The 23,220-nt window shown below is 45.6% G+C and overlaps 1 protein-coding gene across 2 annotated transcripts in view; it reads left to right on the forward strand.

Moving 5' to 3' along the window:
• The first annotated feature begins 411 nt into the window (after positions 1-411).
• PTCHD4 (patched domain containing 4) overlaps positions 412-23,220 on the forward strand; it is a 124,330-nt gene continuing 101,521 nt past the window's right edge. Inside the window, exon 1 of one of the 2 annotated variants that reach the window (XM_054023571.1) lies at positions 412-852. In XM_054023571.1, coding sequence (XP_053879546.1) covers positions 427-852 — 426 coding nt within the window. In that variant the 5' untranslated portion in view covers positions 412-426. Of the gene's footprint in view, positions 1,027-23,220 lie in introns of both variants that reach the window. The other variant, XM_054023572.1, reaches the window with a different exon arrangement.

Raw genomic sequence — 23,220 nt, forward strand, 5'->3', positions numbered from 1 at the left:
CCCCTCCCCTTAGCCATTTCCACCCCCCCCTTCTCCTGCTCCACCGCCGGGGCACATGGTTAGCGGGGCTCTCCCTTGGGCAGCTGCACGGGAACCACACAGGGGTGGAGGGGCGCGGGAGCGCTCCGGCACTGCAGAGCAAGGACGGATCCCAGCACCATGCCAGCGCCTCCGTGGCGAAAAGGGGGCCAGGAAGGGGGGCGATGCTGCTTAGCTGGGGGAGCGAGAGGGGGGAAATAACCCGGGCGCCACCCTGTCCCCAGGGCCCCTCCACACACACACACACACACACACGCGCGCACCCCACGGATCGATCTTTGGCTGCCGTGCTGCAACTTGCTGCAGTCTTGCAAAGGAGTAGTGGGAGTGAGAGGGGGGAGGAAAGGGGAAACTGGCAGGAAGGGGGCAAGGAGCCACACATGTCACATGTGCTTTCTAAGCCGCCCGGGAGCATCTGCAAGCTGGAGCGGGTGGAGGATGCTGCGGCAGGTGATCCACAGAGGGCTTCAGTCGTTTTGCTACAAGCTGGGCTTGTTCGTGAGCAGGCATCCGGTGTTTTTCCTCACGGTGCCCGCAGTCCTGACCATCGTCTTCGGCTTCAGCCTGCTCAACCGCTTCCAGTCTGAAAGGGACCTGGAGACGCTGGTAGCCCCCAGCCACAGCCTGGCCAAGATCGAGCGGAGCTTAGCCAGCAGCCTTTTCCCCCTGGAGCAGTCCAAAAGCCAGCTCTATTCGGACTTGCACACCCCGGGGAGGTATGGCAGGGTGATCCTCCTCTCCAAACCTGGAGGCAATATTTTGCATCAGGCTGATGTGATCCTGCAGATCCACCGAGCCGTGCTGGAAATGAAGGTGAACTACAAAGGCTATAATTATACTTTTTCCCATCTGTGTGTGTTGAGAAATCAGGATAAGAAATGCGTGCTGGATGATATTATTTCAGTGCTAGAGGATCTGAGGCAGGCTGCCCTCTCCAATAAGACAACAGCCAGGGTGCAAGTGAGCTATCCCAACACTAAATTAAAGGTATGCTCTTACTGCATGCTTCTGCCAATTAAAGAGGCAGCACTTCATTTCTTGTCCTAAACAGCAAAGAGGGAACAAAAATATGAAGCATTAAAACGGATGCATTTCCTTTTGGGGTGGGGGGGAGGCTGTGGGTTGAAGGGAACTAATGATGAGAAGCATTAAATGAAGGAACCAGTGTGAGACCCTGCCCTAGTATCTTTAAGGATTAATCCATCAAAGCCAGGTGTGGGGGTGGGGGGGGTCTATAACAGTTTGTGGGGATTGGTCATTGAGAGCTGGGGTGCAAATGTATCTTGATTCCTTATCTACAGTCTCAGCTGGCATGCCAGAATCATCTACCTTTAACATGGCAAGAGAAGGGTTTCCTCAAATACATAGTAAGCTCTTGTCTCTCACTGACTCTGTATGTATGGTAGGAACAGCAGAGTGATTCCAGGTGTGATTCCAGTGTCCTGGCTTTTCTTCTTCTTCTTTACCTGCATGCATAGGAGGGGGTGGACATTTTTTCCCACTGATGGGCTGGACTATTGGCTGGATCCCATCAACAAGAGGTTTCCAGCAAAGGCAAAACAAGGCAAAAGGCTAACTAAGTTTCACTCTTGCCAATGGAAGTAACATACACTCAGCACAAAACACCTGACCATTTTAATGCTACCTCTCCCCCCCCCACACACACACACACATAGTGTTTTCACCTCTGGTGGGTTTTCTAGGCTGGTTGCCGATTAGTAGAACTTGTGTGCTCAGAGCAAACGAGACGTAAAGTCTTCAGGAGGCTGGTGAGAGAAGTTTCAGGGATTACTGCAAATATGACTCCTCCAGGATGCATTGCATTATTTGCAGGAGTTACCTAGTCAAGTTTTACAGAATTACCTAGTGCATAGTTACTCATGGGTCAGGTGTAATCCCACAAAGGGAAGATAATGTCTTACCATCTTTCTTTTAAGACGTTGAGGCTTCTAGTGGATTTTCGTTTCTACCTTTCATTGGAAGACATTAGGGTGACCAGATGTCCCGATTTTATAGGGACAGTCCCTATATTCTTGGCTTTATCTTATATAGGCGCCCATTACCCCCCACCCCATCCCGATTTTTCACACTTGCTAACTGGTTACCTTAGAAGACATGCATCCTGGGGTGTGGAGGATGGTAGAGATTTTGTAACTACTGGGCAGACCCTGAAGTTATTACTCTGCCCTTACTTTTTATTTCTTATTTATTGATAACTATACAAGACACAAAGGTAAGAACAGTCCTTGCTCCACAGAGTTTATAGTCTGAAAAAGCAGCAAAGAGTCCTGTGGCACCTTATAGACTAACAGACTTATTGGAGCATGAGCTTTCATGGGTGAATACCCACTTCGTCGGCTGCATGTGTCTGAAAGAGAGATGTACATTTGCCTTATTGGGTGTCTTGTTTCAGTAAAAAATGAGTGACTATTTAAGGATTTGGTTCAACACCGTCTGTCAAAAAAATGTTTCTTAACAGGAGAGAGGTGGTCATTGGAGTTGAATTAGGGTTGTGGGAAGTTGAAAAAATGTCCTTCTTTGTGTAAGTGCTGCCTTGAGAGAACCCTGGGACATCTAACTGAGCGTGGCAAAAGGAGTTCAGGGTGATCTGCTGTCTCTCTTTCCCAGAAGGTGTCCAGAGTTCCTGCTCTAAAAATAAATAAGGAAAAAAATAAAAATTGCCATCTGCTAGTGACTGAACCAAATACACGTAATGGATGAATTCTAAACACCGGTAAGGACTTTTGCAGAGCCGAAAGGCCTGATCCTGAGAGATGCTCCGTACCTGCCAAGCATCTCCAACTCCCAAGGAAGTTGCCAGGTGCTCAGCATTTCTCAGGTGAAGGAATTTATGCTCCTTAGTCTCTAGCTTTAAACTTCAACGGGGCAGGTGCTTTCTATCCACTCGTCAGTACGTGGCTGTGCGAAACCAGAATCCCTGACTGATTGTATTAGAATAAAGTGAATTAATTATTGTAATTGCTTATTTGTATTACTGGAACTCTGAAAAATCCACTTGGACTAACTATTGTGGAAGAAGAGCGTTTCCAATGTTTCTGAGAAAGCTTTAAACAATCTTTCATGGGCAAAGTTCATGGTCCCTCAGAAGTGCAGTTTGTCAGTGCTCGTTTTCTTTCTCACCAAGGGCTGGGTTGTAACCTCCAGCCTGCCCTGGCTGAGGGATGGTGCATCGCTGGGCCATCCCAGCAGCAAACTAGGGAGGTGGTGGACTCTGAGCCATAATTCCTCCTCTGCCACCTTGTGCTTTAGAAGGCACTTCATCCCCTTTCATGGAGCAACTTATTCCTCTACTGTGTGCCCAGGTACTTTGGCCAGCTGGTAAAATGGGAGAAAAGCCAGTTCCTACCCCCTATGCCTCCTTTATGCCCTCCCTACTCACTGGCTTGCAGTGGGGGAGTATTGACTGAGTAGCCACTGCTGCCCACTCTGCCCATGGCCAGAGTCACAATCTGAGCAAGGCTGATTTGGGACCAGCAGTGGCTTTGCTCCCTCCGACTCCCCGGCACATTGGAGGAAGGGCTGGGACAATCTAGCCCTCTGAGAATAGTTCTTGAGTGGTCAGCATGTGTTTACAAACAAACACTTTGTACACTGTGTCCACTTAGCTAGATCACTGCCTGGATGTTCAGCGTGGGAGAACAATGCCCCTAGGGGCCTGGTCCCATTGTGATTATCTAGCCCATTGGCAGAGGGCTGGGGGGGGGGGGTCTATTTTTTTATTGCTTTTCACTGAAACAGTGAAGTAAGCGGTCTGTGATGTGACCCAGCTTACCGAATACAGAACAATGGAGAGTTAAACCCCTCACTCCACACTGGATCCTGCTCCCCTGTTGTACTCACAGCCCAGCCTTCTGCTCCTGTAAATTTCCAGTGCAGCCAATGAAGCTGAAGCCAAAGGGAGAAAGGACATTAGGTTTTAGCCCCGTTGGTGCCAATGGACTTTTCCCTGGGCAATGATTACAGGTAGGGCTCTGTGATCACTCCTCAGATTGGCCAGATTGTTTGTAAGAATTATACCACTTATCTGTGAACCGGAAAGATGTCCCCAGTGACTTTATTCTGATGCCACCAAGAGGTGTGCGCCAGCCCGAGTTTGCCTGAGAACTTGAATGATGATCTTACTCAGATGCAAGCAGCATTTGGTTTTGTCAGAGGGCTTCAGTGGTCCCTGTAATCTCTCTCAAACAGACCCTTGTGAACAGCACAAATTTCCATCCCTTTCTATCGATGAATCTAGCCTCCAAGACTGAGCTAAGGGATGACAATGAGCCAACTCTTGTTGGCTTCAGTGGTAGTTTTGTTTGAGTAACTTGAGCGGGATTTTGCTCCATCTCAGTGAACCAGCTGTTCTGGTCTGTCTGTTCTGGAAGCAGCTGGGTAAAATTATTGAGAAGGAGCACCAGACGGCCTGGGAAGTACAACCAAAGAGCTGGGATTTTCCTATGCAATTGCTTGCGTGAAGTTGTTTTTGTGTCCACACCCTTACTGTAGTATCTGAGGGCCTCACATTCTTTAACATATTTATTCTCCTCACAACACTTCCGGCAGATACGGCAGTGCTATCATCCCCATTTTACAAATGGAGAACTGAGGCACTGAGAGACTAAGGCCCAGGTCCCAGTGGGACTTAGGCGCCTACATACCTTTGAGGATCTGGATATAAGTGAGTTGCCCAAGCTCACACAGGAACTCTCTGACAGAGCAGGAAATCAAACCTGCATCTCCTGACTCCCACAGGAAGCAGCTGTTGTCCCAGTTAACTTCCTTTTCCAATTAGGAGAAGGAGCAATTAAAAATGTCGGAGAATATTTATAATGAAATAAAATATTAAACTGGATAGAAATACACACAAGGAATGTTATTTCTTGCACTTCATTGTTTTCTTTGAATCTTTGTTTTCCAATTTCTCTATCAAAAGACTCTCTCTTAGAATAATTTACCTATTTAACACCAGATTAAGCATCATTTAACTACTTGGCACTGGTCAAATGGTTCCTCATTAAACAGATTTTTGGTAACCCTGCCCTCAGTTATATATTAGTCATTCCTGAACACTAAGCTAGATTAGTTCCCCATAAAGCAGACGTTCTGATAACTGCAAATCAGTTAAGTGGAGTGTTGTATGGGAGATTATGTTCAACCTACGTATCTCCTCCATTGCTCAGTCTAGGGGGTCTCACTTCATATCCCTAAATGGTTTCAAAATGCTATTGGTGCCGCTCTGGGGCCAGATTTCCAAGTACTCAGCAGCTCCCATGGCACCACTAGTAGCTGTCCTGTGAAAGGTTTCAGAGTAGCAGCCGTGTTAGTCTGTATCTGCAAAAAGAACAGGAGTACTTGTGGCACCTTGGAGACTAATAAATTGTTAGTCTCTAAGGTGCCACAAGTACTCCTGTTCTTTTTGTCCTGTGAAAAAAGTTCGGCTCCAATTGTGTACCAGGAATCTCCCTTGCCTGCTGTTTCCCAAGGACTCCCTGTGATTCCAGGGGCACAAGTCACCACGAAGGGGGGGGGGGAGAGGAGAGGAGAGCATGGCCTCAGGCAAAAAAGAGCTGAACCCATGTTGCTCCATCCTAAGGAGTGGTGCAACTTGCAGGCTTCTCCTGGGTGCCTGAGAGCTCCAAGCATTGGGCTTCCCCGAGGCACTATCCCTCCCAACAGTTCCCCTGGAGCAGTGCAGCTGGTACCGTCAGGCTCAGCTGAGCCCACAGTTTCGAATTCTGTAACGTGCTCTGAGGCTCGTGGCAGCTGCGGTATAAATCAAATCAGCATCATAAAATCTGAGTGGGGAGGGGATCCTGGGCTCAGAAGAGGAAGGACAGAGGAAGGGGACAGTTTTAATCTCATCCTTTTGGATCAAGGGGAGGGCTCCACTTGGAGCACACGTTTCTAGGAAGGGCATGAAAGTGGGAGGTGGACCGTTTGCAGGCAATGGCAAGTAACTTCACTTAAGTTCTCCTTAGGCTCTAGAGGCTGGGAAAACTTTTAAAAACTTCACCTGCTCTTCGAGCTGCCCTTTGGCATGCTTGCAGCAGTAACTTTAACCCCTCCGGTATTTGATCAAAGAGGCTGAGAATGTCCACACTTCCTACAGTGTTAGAACCTGCTGGTATGTGAGGGAAGCTGAGTTTGGCAGCGGTGGTGTCTGCAGTAGGTTAATTCTGCCCTGGCTGGTAGATGCTACCACAGTAACAACTCCTTGAGTGCAATAGTGCCAAATGGTCAGGCAGCCTTACTGCTGGATTCAGGTAATAAGCATTTCTGGGGGAAGCGGGGGAGGATAGGATAGGGGTCAGTCTGTGCAACAAAACAGATACAAAGATGAAATTCTCCACCTGTTTCAAGACATCACAGGATCGCAGATTAGGCCGGGCCTCTTTCTTGGGTAGGTTAGTCCAGCTTCGTGCCTGAGAAGAGAGAGAGGCCAGATAGTGCTGACTGAGATCCGATGTGGAGCAACCTTCCTCTGTTGTACCTTTGTACAGAGAATTTGTAACTGTGGTAGCATCTGCCGGCAAGGGCGGAACTAACCTGGATCAAAGGTAACATTATGCTCCTGCAGTTCTGGGGCTGCTCTAAATGAGGCTCCAAGGGGCTGTTCCATTGTTGTGGTGAAGGGATGCTCCAGCCATACCCCCTTTCTCCCAGGGAGGCCACCTATGCCAAGGGCCAGGACGAGGGATGCCATAGAGACCCTACACTGGTCCTACACCACCCAGGGTTCCCACTTATGCATAGGGAATCGTGAAGAAACTGGTTAAGCCACTGAAATGGACCCAAGACTTAGGCCCATCATTTTAGTATTTTTACCAAACTTAGTGGGAGGGAGGATGTGACATTTTGATACTGACATTCTAAGTGCTTTAGCAAGTGCTTTTCTCGCTCATAACTCTGTGTACTGGATAAAGAGGGTTCCCGTGGCGTGATTGCATTAATTGTCTCTGCTTAGTGGGTGTATGAAAGGAGCTGTACAAAATAAAGTAGCACTGTTGTCAGGGCCAGCTCCAGCATTTCTGCCGCCCCAAACAAACAAACAAACAAACAAAAAAGAACAAAGCCGTGATCGCGATCGGCGGTGGCAATTGGAAAAAAAAAAAAAAAAAGCCGCGATCGGCGGCGGCAGTTCAGCGGCAGGTCCTTTGCTCCTAGAGGGAGTGAGGTACCTGCCGCCCCCAAATTGCTGCAGGTGCCGCCCCTCTCCCTTGGCCGCCCCAAGCACCTGCTTGTTAAGCGGGTGCCTGGAGCCGGCCCTGCTGAGTAGAGTTGTAGGCTCTAAACTTTTACTTTGTTTTGTTTTTGAGTGCAGTTATATAACAAAAAAACTACATTTGTAAGTTGTACTTTCATGATAAAGAGATTGCTCTACAGTACTTGTATGAGGTAAATTGAAAAATACTATTTCTTTTGTTTATCATTTTTACAGTGCAAATACTTATTATAAAAGATAATATAAAGTGAGCACTACAACACAGAATACAAAGTTCACAATTGAAATGGAGATATTTAAAAATGTAGAAAAACATCCAAAAATATTTAATAAATTTCAATTGGTATTCTATTGTTTAACAGTGCGATTAATCTTGATTAATTTTTTTAATCACGATTAATTTTTTTTAGTTAATTACATGAGTTAACTGTGATTAATTAACAGCCCTACTGATAATATAATATAAAAAAGTCTAAACTGAAACATGTTGATGGATCAGAAATGAATGCTGTTTTTCAGAATTTTGCCTTGTGGAGAATTTTGAAATGCTCTGATTTGAAATGAAGCCAAATTTCAAAATCCTTCAGCAAACAGAATTTCCATCCTCTGCCCAGCTCTAATTACATGGGTGCCTAGAGGTCCCATTATATTAGGCACTGTACAAACACAGTGTAAGAGTCAATCCCTGCCCTGAAGAACTTAACGGTATAAATAGACAAGACAGATAAAGCGGGAAACAAGAGTGCAGAGGAGTGAAGGGTCTTGCCCAGCCCCACACACTAGAGCCAATTAGAACCTGAGACTCGTGCCTCACACTCGAACAACCTGGCCTCTGAACCATGCTATCAGTTGCATATTATTACGGTTTCCCCCCCAAAAAAGGTGGCTGCATTTCCTGTTGTGCTGTGTGATCCCAAACTATAGTTTCTGTATGAATTAATGATTGTAAAGCACTCTGTAGTTCCTTTGAGATGAAAGAAGCTGTTAATGTCATTTCATTCTCGTTATCCAACTTCCCCAGGTGGGAAGGTGCCAGAGTCTTCACCCTAGAGCACCCTTTCCTGCTCCCCAAACAACCTCAACTGGTCACTTAGCAACAAAGTATTAATGGCAGTAAGTCAGTAGCATGTCTTCATTTTCCAGAATGGTTTCTTAGAGTGACTTGTGACCGATTAATTAAATGCTTTATCAAAGGAGAACTGAGCAGCAGCAGCACAGAAAATGTATTTATAGTTTTGCTAATAGATCCCATAATTGGCTTTGCTTGTGTCCTCGATTTCCTTCATTCACAAACATTCTGCTGAGTGAAATTTTGTTCCGAAGGGTGTTCACAAAAGGCAAAAGGATCATGAATATGAAATATGCTCAAGAGCGGTTGTTTACGCCATGCTTTTGTGTCCATATGGAAAAGCTGTTGCTTGTTAGGAATATTTGTGTGTTATTCTTTGGGAGCATTCATGTTTCCCCAGTGGTATTTATTCCTTCAGGAGCATTAATATTCCTGTATGTTACTGATTCTCCGTCTATCACAGAGGAAATAGTGAATCAGTTGGAACACAACAGATTTATCATTGTAAATTACATCAGAAGCTGTCATCAGAAGCATACCAGCAAAGAGACAAGAACATTTCAGATTATTTACGAATGTATCCCCTGCCCATTCTTTCCCTAGGCTCCAAGATTAGTTCAAGCATTAAGCTTTAGATTTATCACAAAAATTAAAATTCAGGAGTTTTCCAAGCTTAGGATGCCACACTGTCCTCAGCTATTACATTGTGTCTCAGTTTCAAAGGGAATGTAATTATAGAGACTTCTAGGAGAATCAAGTTTATTACATTATAACTTCTACCACTTTTTCTCTCTGTGTGCATTTTCTTCATCTGAGGGAGGGGATCCCAGAAGGTAAAAAGTGTTGTGTAAATTCCAAATTTTATAATTGCATAGGCATAATGTTCTTGTCACAGCAGGTTCATTGAGAAAGGATGGCTGAAATGAGTCTTTTGTCATTTCTTACCAGCCCTGAATATACTTAGGGCTGGTCTACACTTAGTCCGGACTTCGGACTAAGGTACGCAAATTCAGCTACGTTAATAACGTAGCTGAATTCGAAGTACCTTACTCCGGACTTACCGCGGTCCAGACGCGGCCGGAAGTCTCCCCCCGTCGACGCCGCGTACTCCTCTCGGCGAGCTGGAGTACCGGCGTCGATTGTGAGCACTTCCGGGATCGATCCGGGATCGATTTATCGCGTCTTAACCAGACGCGATAAATCGATCCCAGAACATCGATGGCGTGCCTCCGGACCAGCCGGTAAGTGAAGACTAGGCCTTAGAACCATAATTCTTAAACTGTGAGTCTGGCTTCTTTGTGGAGGCCCCAACCTTTCCCTGAGGAGACAATAACAAGCTCAGGGAAAAGAGATATGGAACAGGGAACACATTTTCTCTTGCTGCATTATGGTCAAATGGTTTGTAGCAAAATCAGAGAATGGCCCAGTTGATGACTTTGCTTTTGCTGAAAGGTAATATCTTTTATTGGCTTAGCTTCTGATAGTGAGAGAGACAAACTTTTGAGCTTACATGGAGCTCTTCTTCAGGTGCAGGAAACTAACTCAGTGTCACAGCTAAATACAAGGTGGAACAGATTGTTTAGCATAAGTAGTTAACACATATTTCAAGGGATCATTTGAGGTGAAGTGGATCTCGGCCTACATCCTTTAACTATCCTGTCTATGGGGCTAATTCCACCTGGCTTTTCTCTGTACCCATGTGGGGGGAAACATGTATGCAGCAGGGCTCTTGCACACCTCATGGAGTTGAGAAACAACAGTCATTGCTTATATTGAGCTGTGGAGGGGAGCCCTATAGTGGGGTTTAGGGTCAGAAGAGGTGGTGTATGGATTTTAGTATGGCCCTTCCTATCCTGCCTGCTACCCACATGCACCCTTCCCTCATGCTGATTACTCCTGATCCTGGCAGAGTACATTAATCATCCTGAGTAAGTAGGTGGGGGTGCATTGAGGGTCTGTAGCCTGCCAGGATATGGGTGCAAAATCATCTGTGAAAGCAGCTGTTAAGGGAGAACCTCAGGGAGTTAGGAATTGGCCCCACTTGTTTACTTTGAAAATAAAATAGCTCTTTAAAAAATAATGTAAGGAGATTTCTTTGTTCCTCTTAAGGGGAGGCTTGAATGTGTTCTCCTAACTTGAAGGAGGAATATTGTGGCAAAGCTTGATAAATCCAGTCCTGTTTCTGTTTTCATTGACCATCCCCTGCCTTTTTATCATATCACCAAAGAAGTCAGAGACATAAAAGGCTTACGAAGTTCCCTAGCCAATACAGGACTGTGAGGAAATCCTAATTGAAAAATTAATTCAAATTGGCTTGCACAGGAAGCCTGTCATGTGGATCGGAAACTGGATCAAAGACTGTAAACAAAGAATCATGATAAAGGGCAATGGATCAAGTTTGTGGGGGTATTTGGTGGGGTACCTAAGGGATCAGTGTTATGTCTGGTCTTATTTAATATCTTCATTGCTTATCTGGAAGTGGAAGCGAATAGCACGTTAATGAAATTCACAGATGACATTAAAATGGGAGGAGTTGTGAACACCAGCTGGGTTGGAGAACTTATACAAAGGAGCTTGGAGTGATTAGAAACCTGGACAGAAAATAATCAAATTAACCGAAGGGCTTTGTCTACACTCTGGTGTGTGTTTGCCCTGACAGAGCTCTTGCCAAACATTATCCTAGGCTAGGTCTACACTACCCGCCTGAATCGGCGGGTAGAAATCGACCTCTCGGGGATCGATTTATCGCGTCCTGTTGGGACGCGACAATCGATCCCCAAATCAACGCTCTTACTCCACCAGCGGAGGTGGGAGTAAGCGCCGCCGACAGAAAGCCGCAGAAGTCGATTTTGCCGCCGTCCTCACAGCGGGGTAAGTCGGCTGCAATACGTTGAATTCAGCTACGCTATTCACGTAGCTGAATTTGCGTATCTTAAATCGACTCCCTCCTGTAGTGTAGATGTACCCCTAGAATCATAGGGTTAAAAGGGATTGCAAGGATCATCCAGTCTAACCCCCTGTCATCACTGAGCCCCTGAATATGCCTGCGAGTTGTCATGTGAGCCTTAAAAACAAACACCACGCAAGATGTGGATGTGGAAAAATTGGAAAGAGTCCAGCAGAGGGCAACAAAAATGATTAGGGGTCTGGAGCACATGACTTATGAGGAGAGGCTGAGGGAACTGGGATTGTTTAGTCTCCAGAAGAGAAGAATGAGGGGGGATTTGATAGCAGCCTTCAACTACCTGAAGGGGGGTTCCAAAGAGGATGGAGCTCGGCTGTTCTCAGTGGTGGCAGATGACAGAACAAGGAGCAACGGTTTCACGTTGCAGTGGGGGAGGTCCAGGTTGGATATTAGGAAACACTATTTCACTAGGAGGGTGGTGAAGCACTGGAATGCGTTACCTAGGGAGGTGGTGGAGTCTCCTTCCTTGGAGGTTTTTAAGGCCCGGCTTGACAAAGCCCTGGCTGGGATGATTTAGTTGGGAATTGGTCCTGCTTTGAGCAGGGGGTTGGACTAGATGACCTCCTGAGGTCCCTTCCAACCCTGATATTCTATGATTCTATGATTCTATGGTTAAAAATAGTTCAAACTAGTCCCAACTTAAATGCTTCCACTGGCTTCCATCCAGCTGGTCCTATGATTCCAGTTCAAATGCAGTCCAGGTCAATAGGATTTGTTGTGTCTAAACTATCCCAGACACATGGCTATCCAACCTATTTTTGAAATCCTCCAGTGAAGGAGCTTCCATAATTTCTGAAGCCCGTCTGTTCCATTGCCCTACTGTTCTTACAGTTCGGAAGTTTTTTCCTGAGATTTAATCTAAATCTCATATGTTGTAGTTTGAACCCACTGCCTCTTGTCCTGCCCTCTGTGGCAAGAGAGAACAACTTTCTTTTTAATGAGTTAGTGTTCACAACCCCCCCTGTGAAGCAGAGTAGTATTAGTCCAATTGTTCAGATGGAGAAACCAAGACAGAAAGTTTAGGTGACTTGACAAAGGACAACAAGAGAATCTATATTAAAGCTAAAATGCTGTAGTCCAGTGGATTAGGCATGGGACTATGGCAAGGAGACCTTGGTTCTATTTCGGATTCTGACACAGGTGTGCTGTGGACCCTGACCACTTCACCTTTCTGTTTCTGCTTCCATCCTCCTTTGTCTGTGTACAATGTGTGAACTTTGGGGCAGCGAGTGTCTCTTACTTACTAGCCCTCTAATAAACTAAGCTATCATAGAATCCATGGAGCCGTGGGCAGTGCGTAATGGAGGTTAAGCCTCCCCAAATCTCGTGCCACTGGGAGGAGGAGTATCAGATTTGGGGCCCCCAGAAAAATCTTCCCCTGCAACAGCCCCGGAGCTGCAGTGGGGGCTCAGAGCTTTTCCAGTGTTGGGGGCCACAGCGGGGTCAGGGGGCAGCACACAGGGGCAGGGCCTTGGGGAGAAGTGGTGGACTGGGGGCAAAATGGGGGTGGGCCACAGGGGAAAGTGTGGAACAGGTATGGAGCCATGGGTGGAATGGGGGTGGAGGGGAAGAATGGGGAAGGGGCTCTGGGCTCGGATCTCCAGCCAGGGCTGAGAGCTCCACCACGGTCCTGGCTGAGCTCTCAGCCTCAACCCCCTGCTCCAACCGGGGCCACATGGGGGCTGAGAGCAGCAAGCAGGGGTGTGGCCTTGGCCGGAAGAGGTGGGGCAGGAGACTAACCTCCCCAAGGGAAGCGTCACCCGCTGCCCATGCTATCATAGAATCCATGGAGCCTTGATTGTTGCTTTTATTTTAATAAACACCAATATCTTCCTAGAATGAAATTGATCTGCTATTGTAGTCTCATATGATCACAGTTTAGTTATCCAGACCATGATATGGTTTTTATGTGGGCTTGTGTCAAAATTGTTTTGCCATCTAATTATACTGTAACACTTCTACGTGAATTTGGTGAATAGATCTGTAGAAGATTGTTCATTAGAACCGCAAATTCTGGCAAATCAGCTCCCAAAAACCTCACAATCTTAGTGCTAATTACTTCCCTAATGATCTTTTTTTTTTACTCGTCACTGAGCCTCTGAATATGCCTGCGAGTTGTCATGTAAACCTTAAAGATAAACACCAAGCAAGATGGTTAAAAAAAGTTCAAATTAGTCCCAGCTTAAATGCTTCCACTGGCTTCCGTCCAGCTTGTCCGATGATTCCAGTTCAAATGCAGTCCAGGTCAATAGTGACAGATAGCAGCTTGCTATGTTGTTATGTTCACAGCACACACAGAGAGAAATCAGATAAAAACATAATAACACTACTTTATTTCTTAGAGTTCAGAATGATAACATATAAGAACCCAAAAACAGAGAGAAAGAAAACAGGCTGCTCCCCAAGGCAGCAAGGCACAACTCACCCCACCTTGTTCTAGGCTGTCTCTTTCCAGTTGAATGCTTTGATAAAGCACCCCCTAGCCTGAAAATAAATAGCTAGGCACCGTAGCACAGGCAGTGGAGACACCTTAGCCATGCCTCGTATGTACTCACTGGTTTCAGGAAGGTTTGTACTCAGCAAAGCTACGCTGTGCCTCTACCAGGGCTACATGGCTAATTATACACATGCTAGTTCGACGAAAGCTAGCACAAGTCTGTGTAAATGAGCAGGGGAATCACACCCCTCCCTTGTAGCGCAGGTGTAGCCTTAAAGTGATAGCTGGCAATTCCAACCCAGTCCTCAATACACCACAAATGTGAAATGAGTAATGGTCTCAGCCCAGTTCCATGCTGACAAATGGCCACCTCCCCAAACCCTCCTTAACAACTGGCACTAATTGGCAGCGTCACTGGCTGTCTCATCAGACAGGCAAAACATTGCCTGGGCACACACATTGCGGGGGCCTTAGTAAGAGAGTTCATCATGGAAAAAATAACCGAGAAAGCCAAGTCAGGAGGAGGGACGGTAGCAGAACAGTGGAGGGAAGCTTATGCTGCTGCTGCCCATTTCATACTCTTTATGTTCTGTGCAGAAGGGCTTAATCCAAAACCATCAGCGTCAATAGAAGTTGCCTTCAAAGGGTTTAGATCAGGCCTAAAGGGAGGACTTTGTTCCCCTGGAGAGTCAGTTAGGAACTTTTCTCAAACAGTAATTTCATGTTAAATCTCTGTCTCTGTCTCTCTCTTTCTCTCTTTCTCACACACACACACACACACACACACACACACACACACACACACACACACACACACACACACACTGCCTTACACGTGACAATCTAGTGAACTTGGAGGACTTTAAGACAAAGGTGCATATTGGCTCATTGAGTTGAATATCTTAGACTTAACCAGCTCTTGGTAGCAGTGGAATATCCATAGATTTATATTGAGATTGATTTGGTAACAGGTCACCAAATGTCATTCTTTATGGAAACACCGTGGTGCTGCTTTGACCTCATTTCACTACTGCAGAGTTGTGTCACTATGAATCCTTACCAGGGTGTTTGAGGACTTGCACTGAAATTGTCATGAGACCATTGTAAAATATCTAACTGATATATTAATGTGAATAAGGATTTAGCCTCCACAGCAGGAAAAAGAATTAAAAGACACGTTACTGAAAAACACATTGCCGGATCTTGGCACACACTGAAATGGGGACTCCGTTGGATTGTGCAATGAACTTCATGAGGTCAAAAGCAGACCCTGCCCTTTGCTGTTTGCCATGCTCTCCCATAGATGTGCTTCTTGGCTGCTTTTCTGATTATTTTGTCTTATTATTTATATCTTCAAAATACAAAAATTGATAGTTTTCATCAAGGTCAAACTGCCTGCAAAATGTTATTTCTTTAAAATAGGCCGATTCTGCCTATCGGTTGGTAACAAATCCATCTGGAAACAGATTATATTGATATGAATTACTAATACTTTGCACTTTATTTGACTTTGCAAATTACTTTTTATTTTTTACAAAAGCAACATTAGCGTGTTAATTTGTGGAACGTGCTTAGATATCTAGATAGAAGTATTAGATAAGTGCAAAGTATTATTGGCATTATGTGCATCCAAGCTAGTGACTTGTATATCACATTTCACCTGGGTTGCAAATCCTAAATATCTGAGTTCATAAGGAAATCCTGAACTCAACCTTAACCACAGCACTGTATTATAATGTACATTTAGGATAAAGATATGAGAATCTAATTTCTTGCACCTATTTTTGAAAATCTTGCTGGGATGAACCGGCAGATGCAACTCAGAATTTCTTCTTGAAGTTAATAACAACAGTGCATTTATATGACAAGGCAAAAACTGTCCTGATATTTATAGGAATCCCTTCCCCTATCCTTGAAATATTTCTCCCATCCTCTGGGGTGGAATGATGCAGATTTTTCACTCCATCACCACACAACAGTATTGGAGGACAAGAATTGAAGAATACCTTATCCAATTGGCAGTACCGAGGGATTTACTTAGACTGTAAGGTCTTTGAGGTGGGGACCATCTTTTTGTTCTGTGTTTGTACAGCGCCTAGCACAACAGGATCCTGGTCCATGACTGGGACTTCTAAGTGCTACTGCACTGCAAATAAATAAATAATGACAAAAATAATAGGCAGAATCAAATTATTCAAAGGGCAGTTTAATTCAGTGATATGAGTTGACACCCCCTGTGGAGATTCTTGTGAAAAATGCCACAGGAACTTTAATAACCACAGCAGTCAAGCGCACCTGAAGTATATGTCTCATATATAAACCCAAAGTGAAAAATACATGTTTCCATTTTGCCTTGAGAGTTTCTAGTGAAGTCTGTGCTCTGGTGCTCTGAGAGAACATGAAGGTAAGAGCCACCCCATTTTTAACCAATATTTATTTAGATTTAAGCGCATGAGAAATATAAAATGCCCCAGCTCTCGACAACCTGCGTTTAAATGAAATCGATGACCACAAGCGAAAAACAGAAGTGGCGGAGCAATGGTCAGTTCCCCTCGCCCTTACCAGCACAAAAGCAGTCGGCCAGCCAAAACACAGCAGTGCTGCAAGGACATTGGGAAGTATTGGAAACCATGAAGAGCAAGGTGCATTGACACGGTGCATTCTCATAAATACAATAGCATTCTACAGCTGCAGTCATGAGTGCTATGTTTTAAAAATCACACTTTATGAAATTCACACCTGTGCAGAGCCTATGGTTTTAAGTACGACCGAAGTATCTAACCTAAGTACTTATATGACCCCATCGCCAGAGTATCTGAGCACCTCAGTTTCTAATGTCTTTCTCCTCACAACAGCCCTGTGGGGTTATTCCCTGTACAGGGGCTTTACACCACATGTTGGTTTGGCAGTTAAAGGGTTTATGAAGCAACTGCCTGCCTGCTCCCTCAGCTGAAGCTGATTGGCAGGATAAAAGGGCTGCAAGGCAAGTGATCAGGGTGCCAGAGGGACAGTACAGAGACGATCCCTCCAGCAGGCTGGTGAGAAGCTGCCAGGGAAACCAACACTCCAAAAAGAGAGAAGCAGGACAAGAGGCTGGGGAAGCCTACAGAGCAAGAGGGGTAGGAAGTAGTTCAGGGAGCAGCAAGGGATTGAGAAGGGCTGGTTCTGGCTGCTCCAAAGAAGGGCCCTGAGCTGGAACCCAGGGGAATCGGTGGGCCTGGGTTCCCCAACTTATTGCAGCCAGGGGCTTTTGGAGAAGGTCTCAAACCCAGGAGACTAGGCTGATTAGCCCTTGCTAGAGATGCAGATCTTCTGCCTCCCCAATATCTTGACAGGGCCAGGAGGGCTTGTGTCAGAACAAGGACTTGACAAACTCAGAATTTGGACACAAGGGGATGGTGTGGCTCCATCTCCCCACAAGGGGAGGTGCTAACAGGGAGAGGCTCCCATGTTACATCCCCATTTTACACATGGAGAACTGAGGCACTGAGAGCTTAAGGCCCAAATCCTCAATGGCCTGTCGGTGCCCAACTCCCATTGATTTCATTGGGAGTTAGGCATCTAAACACCTGTGACAATCTGGCCCTATGTGGTTTGCCCAAGGTCACTCAGGAAGTCTGTAGAAGAGCAGGTGTTAAAGTCAGGTCTCCTGTGTCCTATGGTCGTGCCCTAACACTAGAAAACCCTTCCTCTAAGTGATACATAAATCTTGTGCTGGCTGTTTTACAGGAGTAATATTCACCCTGTGTGCATTGAGTCCTATGGAGCATTGGCCCTTAGAGATGGGCTGAAACGAAACTTCCGGATTGTAACATTTAATAGACTGGAGCATATAGATCCAATCCAAACTTTTCCATCTGGGAGCCCATCCCTGACACAATGATTGTTACCATTCGCCATTCATCACCAGCAAGGTGCTCAGTGTTGAGGCACAAAACTAAAGGTGGTCCCTGCTCCAAAGAGCTTACACGCTACAAGAAAGATACGGTGTGAAATCCTTCCCTGTTAAGTGAATGGAAAAACTCCTGTTGGGGCCAGGATTTGATCCAGAGAGAAAATGGGAAATGCTGAGAAATTCAGAGGTGGGGGTGACATTGGGAATTGTTTAGTTACAAACACGAAACACATAGTAGAAGAATGATACACAACACCCCATTCAGACCTTAGGGGCAATGCTAATAATTGGCTTTATAACAGAGGGCGTGTGTATTTAAAAATTGATCTGAAAGGAGGTTATGTGCAAGCAAAAGCCCCAAGGCTGAAATCAGAGCCACATGGGGGACCTTTGCATGCACACAGACCTCACTGAATTCAAGAGGACTTTGTGAGAGTATCGGTGGTGATCCAACTGCAGGATCAGGCCTTGGTTACATTTCTGACAACCCATAACTTGTTCAAAGTTCAAGATATATGTCAGGAAAATGAAAACAAGCATTTGAAATGAGACTTTTTTTTTTTGGCTGTCTCTGATTATAAAGTGGCCAAACTCATTAAAAACCAATGTGTGTGGGGATGGGGAATACTCCTGGGTAGAGAACCTGTACTACAATGCCAAGTTTGAGACCAAAAAAAAAAAAAATTAACAGCTGACTAATTATCCCCTAAAAAAAGGATTTTCTGCTGGAAGTGTTAACAGACTTAATTATAGCTGCCTTGCCCATTTCCTGTTGCTGCTTTTTGAGGTAACATGAAAAAAAAGATGGCTCCCTGCAAAAAGTATAGGCTAATAGGGTCTATAGTGAGAGTTCAAAGATTGGGTTTGGATAAGCATCTACACTTTCAAATGCTTAGCTGAAAGTTAACCTCAAAACCTCTTTGTTCTGGAAATCTTACTGTATTATGCTTTCCTGCCTGACTCAATATTTCCTTGCTTTTTTCCTTTTGATAAAGCGTTATCATGGTATTTTAGTATTTCTGCTTCAGGTTCCAGGAAGAGCAGAGCCAAGTGAAAATTGAGGGGACACATGCCAACATAAAACACAATTTTAAAAAGAAGTGGTTCCCCATGTTATTGATACCTTAGATTGGTAGAACTGAAATGATTTTTATTAATCTAATTTATTCATCATTTACTCTCCTTTTGTTAACTTTTACATTTCACTGGGACTGAGTAAAAAAACCAGATGGCCCTATTTCCCTTTTGTTTCTAGTACATTTTTCTTCCTGGTTCTTGGGCTTATTTGGCTTCACTAACCGCAGGGAAACCTTTCAATTAAACCAAGTTTCCTTACTTAATCATTTTTGTTGCCCTCTGCTGGACTCTTTGCAATATTTCCACATCCTTCTTGTAGTGTGGGGCCCAAAACTGGACACAGTACTCCAGATGAGGCCTCACCAATGTCGAATAGAGGGGAATGATCACATCCCTCGATCTGCTGGCAATGCCCCTACTTATACAGCCCAAAATGCCGTTAGCCTTCTTGGCAACAAGGGCACACTGTTGACACATATCCAGCTTCTCGTCCACTGTAACCCCTAGGTCCTTTTCTTCAGAACTGCTTCCTAGCCATTCGGTCCCTAGTTTGTAAAGCTTCATTTAAAATTAAATTAAAATGCAGAGCCCTCCGGATCAGTGGACAGGACCCGGGCAGTGTGAGTGCCACTGAAAATCAGCTCGTGTGCCGCCTTCGGCACGCGTGCCATAGGTTGCCTAATCCTGCTGTAGAGCGAGACTCCGCATGAAATTTGCACCATGGTCTGACAAGGTTTCTCTGGGAAAACCTACTCTGCTAAAAATGGCAATTAGGACAGTAGCCACAGTTTCAGCTTCTATATTCGATAGAGCATTGGCCTCAGGGTACCTGGTGGCGGACTCCACCACACCCAGTATATACTTCTTTCCATTTCTGGAAGGTCTAGGTAGGGGTCTCACAATAGCTACATACACTTGGGCAAACACCTCCTTAACAATGACTGCAAAGATGCCTTTCAAATGTCCCTTTAACTTCTTAGGCTTCTGACATAAGTGTCGGAGAAAAACACAGTGTTCACTCTCTTTTTGGGTGCAGCAAAGTCAAATACTTTATTATTTTTAGCAATTGCGTGGAGGGAGAGAGTGCACTAGGACACAGGGTTTCCCCCTCCTAGGCATGTCTTTCTCCAAGTAAACAATTACAGCAAGCATTTATACCTTTTGTTACATACAATAATAAGCAACAGCTGCATTTTGTTTATACATAGGTCATTTTTATATTTTATTTTTTTTACTTATTTAGACTTTAGTCTACATTCCATATTTATTTACACAAGGTCGCAACAATTTCTTACACCGTTTTTTTCCACTCGCCTCACACAATCCTCGCTTCTACAAATCTCGCGTTATTAGGGTTACAGCTAGCCTGACTCTTGCTCACAAAAAAAGACTGTTTGCATTAAAATCCCCTTCCAATCCTTGTCAGGTCTTGCTCTATTTCCATATAAGACACAGAACTCACAGTACTTCTTTTCTGCCTCAAACAAGTGAGGCCAATAGAAATTCGGTTTGATCCTATCACAGGTTCTCTCCACTCCTACATGTCCAGCAAGGGGACAATCATGAGGAATCTGCAGCAACTCCTTCCTGTACTTATCAGGCACCAGCACCTGCTTGCAAACCTCATAGAGGTGCCTCTTTTTCCCTGTGGGAGCCTCCCTGTACAACAGGCCTCCTTCTAGAAAAAATCTTCCCTTTCCTTCCCCAGCCAGGGTATTATTCTGGGCCACATTCCTTTCCTTGTCTAGGGCAGTGGTTTTGAAATGTTTTTTTCGGTGACCCGGTTGAAGAAAACTGTTGATGTCCGCAACCCAGCAGAGCTGGGAATGAGGGGTTTGGGGTGTGGGAGGAAGCTCAGGGCTGGGGCAGAGGGTTAGGGTGCGGGGGTGAGGGCTCTGGAGTGGGGTTGGGGATAAGGAGCTTGGGATGCAAGAGGGGGCTCCGGGTTTGGGGGCGCTCAGGGCTGGGGCAGGAGATTGGGGTTACCTCCGGTGGCTCCCAGTCAGCAGCGCAGCTGGGGTGCAGAGGCAGGCTTCCCGCCTGTCCTGGCACTGCGGACTATGCTGTGCCCCAGAAGCAGCCAGCAGCAGGTCTGGCTCCTAGGCAGAGGCGCACAAGCGGCTCTGCGCAGCTCTCCCCTTCAGGCACTGACCCCCCCATCTTCCATTGGTCGGGAACTGGCCAATGGGAATGTGGAGCCGGTGCTTGGGAGAGGGGCAGCGCGCGGAGCCCCGTGGCCCCCTGCCTAGGAGCCGGACCTGCTACTGGCCACTTCCTGGGCGCAGTGCAGTGTCAGAACAGGAAGGGACTACTAGTGTTTACTGGCCGGCCGCCAGGGTCCCTGGTTGCTGAGCAAGGCGACCCAGTGTCTTGCATTCCGCGACCCAGTACTGGGTCACGCCCCGAAGTATGAAAACCACTGGGCTAGGGAATAATCAGCCTGTTGAGCCTCAATAAATGCGGTCTGAGTCTCACATAAGAGCAGACTCTAGCACAGCAATGGAATCTCCAAGCCCCTCCTCTGGGGACAAACTGTTACTTTCTGCTGACAAAAGACTGAGGGGCATTCCCCTCTCCCCCTCCATTGCAACGCTCCTGGCTGTTTATAGACAAACCAGGTAAGGCAGAGCCGTACTCTTTCTGGCTACAGGTTATAACATTAACCTGCTTAGACATGGCTAAAATATTATTACCTATTAAAACATCAGTGGGAAGTAGATTCCTAATGCCCAAAACAATATCTTCTTTGAAAGCCTCACACTCGAGGTAGACCTTGATCAGTTACAGGGAATTCAGCCAAAGCTAATATATTTAAGCTTTTATCAGGAAGTCTGTCTTGCTCCCTTACCAAACTTTCTTGACCAAAGTGACTTGGGACACTGTTTCTCCAGCCCCTACAATCTGTGCCATTTTCCTTAGCATTTTCAATACATTCTTCACTACCCTCTCAAGAGTCAGTCCTGACATGCATCTGATGAAGTGGGTATTCACCCACGAAAGCTTATGCTCCAATACCTCTGTTAGTCTTAAAGGTGCCACAGGACTCTCTGTTGCTTTTTACAAATCCAGACTAACACGGCTACCCCTCTGATACTTGAGTCCTGATATAGTTTACTCAAGTTTTCTCCAGCTCCATCACTGCCTCTGGAGCAATGGTAGCGGCATTCATAGTGGCAGGTGGGGGTGTGGATAGTTGGTTACCTTAAGTTTTGGGCAATTTGATTTGATATGGCTGGGAGCCCCACAATGATAGCAGATTACTTCCCTTCTCTTTTGGAAGGGAGTTTTGGAACCTAGGTTCCATTGGGGTTTTCTATCAAAGTTGGGGATAGGTTTATTTCTAGTCCTCTCTCCCCTGTTCACCTGGGTCACACTGGAATTTCCCTTCCCCTGGGATTTGCGCCACCCAGGATTCAACATATTCATCAGCAATTTCTGCAGCCTGTAAAACTGTGGAAGGTTTTCTGTCACAAATGGCTGTCTTTACCTCATCTGTAACTATCCATAACAATTGCTCCTGAGCCATCAGATCGAACAGTTTTTCATAATCACTTTCATGCCCCCACCCCCATGATCTGTTTTCTCAAAAAAATACATATTTCTAGTTAAATAGTCAACATGAGTGACACTATCAGACATTCTGAGCTTTCTGTACTTCAGTTGACAGGGCTCAGGGTTATCTTAAATTTTTGCTATACATTTTCTTTATTTTTTTTATACACCTTACCATCACTCTCCTCCAGATCACTGAAAACTTGTCTGGCTTTCCCCGTTAATGTGGTTAAGAGGGTAGTCATCCATTTATTGGCTGTAATATTGGGCATCCCACATAGTCTCTCAAAGGTAGACAGGAACTCTTTTCTACAGTCAGTTTCTTTATAAATTGGACTGGCTTTCTCCCACTCCCTTGTGCTGTGAGGGGTGTAGTCATGGGATGTGGAAGCTCCATGTAATTTAATTTGCTGCTCCAGTAATTTAAGCTGCAGTGTTTGAGCTTTCATCTTCCTCCCGTGTGCCTTCCCCTCAGCTTCTTCATTGGCTTTGACTGCTGCTGTCTGTTCTATGCATCTTTAGTGAGCTCTCTCCTCGGCTTCTTCATTGGTCTTGACTACAGCCTGGATTGTGTCAACCTCCCTGGTCTGCAGTTCTGCCATCAGTCTCCGGGGCTGATGTTTTTTCCTGGGCTTTTAGTGCTGCAATTGGGCTAGTTCCTCTGTGGTGTCCGGGGCAGGAGGGTTGCCTCTAGGGTGACCAGATGTCCTGATATTATAGGGACAGTCCCGATTTTTGGGTCCTTTTCTTATATTACCCCCCACCCCCCGTCCCGATTTTTCACATTTGCTGTCTGGTCACCCTCCTTCCCTTGCCACCGGATCAGAATGTTTGAGCAAAGCTCTCAGCTCCTGAGCTGGGGTTTTCTTTTGATAGGATATTCCCCTCTGCAGAAATAACTCTTCCAGGTCTTTTCTCACAAAATCATCGTACGACCGTGGTTCACTCCTAACCTTTA

This window comes from Malaclemys terrapin, chromosome 3 (genome assembly GCF_027887155.1).
Source record: "Malaclemys terrapin pileata isolate rMalTer1 chromosome 3, rMalTer1.hap1, whole genome shotgun sequence".
NCBI lineage: Eukaryota > Metazoa > Chordata > Testudines > Emydidae > Malaclemys > Malaclemys terrapin.